Genomic DNA, 4840 nt, shown 5'->3' with positions numbered 1-4840 from the left:
GGCGTCTTCGTTGTGCTGGGCTATATTCCGTGGCCCAGCTGGCAATCTAATTATGTAGGTAGCCGCGGCCTTACCTCCGTTGTTGGCCTTATGTTGACCTCAATATCATTCTGCAGAGGTTGGTCGGTAAATAAAAACGCGAGTATTGTCTCTCATGGTTCGTCTCCACTCAGCTGCGCCATTGTCATCAAATTCGAGATGTCGGGTGATATATTGATTCTCACGAGTTCCGCAAGTGCGTTTCATCGCTACAGCTGTAATTAACTCCTGGCAATTAGCTTCTAGTTCTCAGTGTGCTGCGCATCTATGCAATGTTTCCTCAAAGCAAGCTGTTGTTAGGGATTTCACTAGTGATTGGGTTGATAAACCCTGTCATATCGACGGTAGACCAATATGCAGTAGAAACGTCTCAATACTGAAATTTTGTCATCAGTACACATTTACTGTATCAACGCCAATTTTACTTTACGTATCCCCGACCTTTCAGCAATGTTACCTAGACTCATCTGCCTCTTCAAATGGGTATGTCAAATCTTGGAACTGTCACGAAAGTACATGGCTGATGCGATTTTTTTAGTTGTAAGTTAAGAAGACATCCTTTATCTGCTTCCGAGAGTAATGACCTTCCGCAGGGATGATGGGAGCAAGGGTTACGTCCCTGCTATTCGATGCGCTTGTCTTAGCATTGACTTGGCACCGAACACGGCGAATCAAACATCTCAGCGGGCTTGCAGTCACACAACCAGCTGTAGTATCAATGATTCTTATGAGAGATAGTGCGTGTGTATGCAATCTATAAGTGTATTGTTCTAATCAAGGGCATTTAGCGGCTATTTATTTTGGGTAATTTTTTTATACTTTAGTTTCGTTGCGACAATTCTGGACACTCAGCTTAGGTTCCTTTTTATCGTCAATGTTGTTGCAATAGGAATAGGTCGTCTTGCCGTAAGTCACCAATCAGCCTAACATCGTGCTTCATCTCATTGCGATATGCACCCCTCAGTTTATTGAAGCCATGTCGACGTGGACTGCGATGTCAGTCTTTCTTGTCGCTGATTTAATCTTCGCTACATTGATCGCGATACGCATCTTCTAGATTGACATCTGTGCTGTTATCACGGCTGATGCTGGATCTCCGCGATTCCAGTCCGCCGGATGGTCTTGGTACAGACGACCCGGACACTGTTTTTGAGACTGTAGAGCCCTTGGATTTTGTTGGTATGACAGCAACGAATCGAGTATACGAGATCAATACTATCCATAATCACAACAGTAGTTCAGTCTAAATAATACATTGGTATTACTAGATCCTTACCGACCCATTTCTCCGACGATTCAATACTTTAGCTGTGGACGGCGATGGCGCGTGAATGTCATACCTAACTCGTCACGTTTTGTGACACCACGCGCCCCTGCCTGGTCTGGTCACATCTGTGCGGCGGCTGTCGCTCGCTCGAATCTTCGCGTCGCAATGTTCAGAAGCTCAAAGTTTTTGCTCAAAACCTTTCTCCACTGTAGTCCGAGGTCCACACTAGGTATATACTCTAACAGAACATGCTGGAGACAAAGGCAATATCACGGTGATGTGGCCCCGCCGAACTGAGTGTCGTTCGTGATTCTTTTCACGGGCACGTTTGAAGATTAACCAGGATATCGTGCGTGATTTGATAGAGGGAAATTGATGATAAACACGCACATTTTTATAGGAATATACCACTGGATATGGAGTTATTCTTAATGACATAAATCGATTCTTCGATCGCCGTGGCTCACGTTGCGTCATCCAAAAGTGACCTCTGCCTCGGGATATTCAACGCCGACACGTCGAACTGCTTAAATACCTGCAGCCAACTCTTCTTCCTCTCGGCACGATGCTTTAGTAGTCTTTTCAGAACACTCTGAGATTCTGTCTATATTTGACGGCCATTAGGGTGTTTCGTGGGCAGCGTCCAGCAAGTCATTGCACAGCTGCTTAGTAGACACTTCGTGCAATGTTTTTGGCATCAAGCTCATCTTCAAGCACTGTGCAAAGCGATGGAGTGTGGCTTGGCGAGACTACGTTGCAAGACTTGATGGATACCGGCTTTTTGACCCAATGCGCTCTGACCAATTCTTCCATCGTATTGTCGTCGCAAGTATGCTATCACATAAATTCGCTTACATTCGATCTAATGAGTATTCATCAAAGGGACATGTTGGCGCTCGGGAATCGCAACAAGACATAGATATCCACCCCTCCGTTGAGCAGTTATCTCCAGCTGCACCCAGACAAAAGGCGAGGAGAAAAACAAGAACCAAAAAGAACATACGTCCACGCGCAAAAAAAGAGGTCCAGATTCGCTTCATATATAGCGACGCTATGGGCAATCCTCCGGGTGACGACACTACCGATCATGGCGACCATCTATATCCTGACCATCGCTCAACCTTACAACCTGCCATCTCCCGACCTACTGATTTGTGTAATTCCAACAACGTCCCTCCTGCTCCGCTTGCGTCTCAGCCTCACTCCTTTTCTGGGTCATACGACGCGGTCTCGCTTTCTGCGACCATGGCGCCTGGGCCAGTGGTACGAGATGTTTCACTATGCGAAAGAGATTTGCTGGGAATACCAGCCAATATGATGCACGGATTTCGTTCGGCCTTCGTGCAGTATGAAGGCGGTTCCCTGAGCGGACGGCCTGACTATCTGTGCAATTTTAAGTATACCGGGCCTGAAGCCTCGTTCTCGTCTGTGGAGTCACTATCCAGCTGGGCGATGGAGCGGGAAAGCATACAGAGTGCTAGTATTTCTCAGGCAGGTGAAGAACCGGGCGGAAAAGTCGGATGCTATGATCAAGAGGACAGTGGCGGGGGAAGTGAGGGCAGAGGGAGATCCATCCGAGACAATGGCGATAGCGCTGTGCCTTTCCCTGCAGATGGCATTACTTCCACCGCGTCTGGTACGTATCATATCCCGACAGCTCCCGCCTCCGACACATCTATGAGCATTGTTGCCGCCGACGCAGATGAAGCTAATATAATTGCTGTAGGCCCAGCCGGTACGCGAGAGGATATGGTACAGAAACCAATCAAGAGTCGACGTTCGCGATCATGGAGCGGTAGAGCGAAGAGCAAAACCCCTTCGACCACAGGACAAAATGTCCTGCCTTCTTCTCTATCAATCCAGACAACCGCTGTAGCATCTGCAACTGATGATAGCGTTTCGCGGCGTTCAAGCGTTAGGCTTAGACTGAAGGGGACGGCTCATCTCGAGAACAACGCCCTGCATATAGTCGGCGTGCGGGACACTACGGAGAAGGACGACAAACAGAGGCGTAAAGGGAACAGATCCAACAGCGGAATATCAAAGTCGCACACGAGCCGCAGAACCAATAGAGGTGATATGCTGGTTGGCTCTGGCGGCTCATCTAAACCTCTGATACCATCCCCTTCAGTCCAATCATCTGTCGTAGTGGAGCAAAGTGAATATCCGACATCCATTGTCAATCATAATGAATCTTGTGTCGAAGCTAGTTCTATCGCAGACAACAGTGAAACCACATGGGCTCCTCCTTCGACCGACTTGGACGTGATGGAGCGGGCTGCTGGACAAGTATGTATTCAGCGTCCCCCAGCATCGACGTGTCATCCCCCCGAAGCGCCAGTTGGTCCACTGCATAATGTCCAGATTGTCGTCGAGACAGTGTCCCGCAACGATGCCAAGCAGATGCATACGCCTCGCCCGGAGCTAAACTTGACACCGTGGCAGACGCATACACCTACTCCGTGGTTGAATTGGCAAACACAAATGTGTTATCCCGGCATTTCGCCGGGTATCTCATCTCCCAAGCTGAATACCCCATTTGCTGGGAGTTTCCCTCCCTCATCATCGACCATACCCACGCTGCAGGACACTCACACCGACTCGGTGGGCCAGGTCGAGGTGTCCATGGCACCGGTTGACACAAACATTCCACTTCCACTGTGGCCATGCATCCCCTTGCCTCCATCGACTCTCCCCAATGTTTTCTCTGATACTTCGCGCTTTGAACCTGTACCGTGGCTCCCGTCGGTTCCTGCATATACATTCCATCCTGTTCCCACAGGCGCAAGTGAAGGATGCTTACCTCTTTGTACTCCGTCGTCCACCTTCCATAGTGACCCTTTTCGCCTATTTCTTCCTGACTCGCCAGAGCAAGGGCGATACTCGGTATCTGGAATTCCAGCCGGCAGCGACTATAGTTCCAATCGTGGATGTGAAGATGACGTTGAAATTGTAATGAACCAAAGCGAGACTTCAGTGAATGTTAGGGGAAGCCAAACGGATAATATTTCCCTTGAAAACTCTGTAGGGACGACGCATGGTATGTGATAGTTGACCTTGTCTACTGCACATAGTGACCAACTTACTTCTTGTGATTTTTGCGAAGGACTCGGGGGTGGTCGAAGCACAAACAATCCTGTAGCATGGTGCCGGTGCCCTTTCTGTCCACGCGCGTTTCGTCGTCAGAATGGCCTAGCCATTCACCTCAAATGGCACCGCGGTGAGAGCTCACTAGAATGGAAGCGAGGTAAGCACTTCACATTAATTAGCGGACATTGTTGACACCTTCCCAGGGATTAGCAAAACGAATAGAATCGTGGCGCGAGTACGTGCTGAGGTTGCACGGAAGAATGCTCAGGATAATGATATCCCAAGTCCTTCGACTGGTTCTACCTCGCACACTAGGCTTCAACAAGCCATGTCATCCCGAGGCGATGTGGTCTCAGATGGTTCTGCTCTGAACCCTAATTTTGCTTCTGCCTTTGTGTCTGCACCATTAGCACAGCACATTGTCAACACCTCGCCAATGCCCTC

General features: G+C 48.9%; 1 protein-coding gene across 1 annotated transcript; it reads left to right on the top strand.

Moving 5' to 3' along the window:
- Nucleotides 1-2359: 2359 nt before the first annotated feature.
- FIBRA_08890 (uncharacterized protein) lies at nt 2360-4354 on the top strand (the record flags this gene model as incomplete). The annotated part of the gene is made up of 1 exon (XM_012330504.1): nt 2360-4354. One exon carries the CDS (start codon nt 2360-2362, stop codon nt 4352-4354), a length of 1995 nt encoding a protein of 664 aa, XP_012185894.1.
- Between the last annotated feature and the right edge of the window lie 486 nt (nt 4355-4840).

The sequence above is a fragment of the Fibroporia radiculosa genome, assembly GCF_000313525.1.
Source record: "Fibroporia radiculosa TFFH 294 genomic supercontigs, scaffold4369, whole genome shotgun sequence".
NCBI lineage: Eukaryota > Fungi > Basidiomycota > Agaricomycetes > Polyporales > Fibroporiaceae > Fibroporia > Fibroporia radiculosa.
This window is presented reverse-complemented; position numbering and strand designations above follow the sequence as displayed.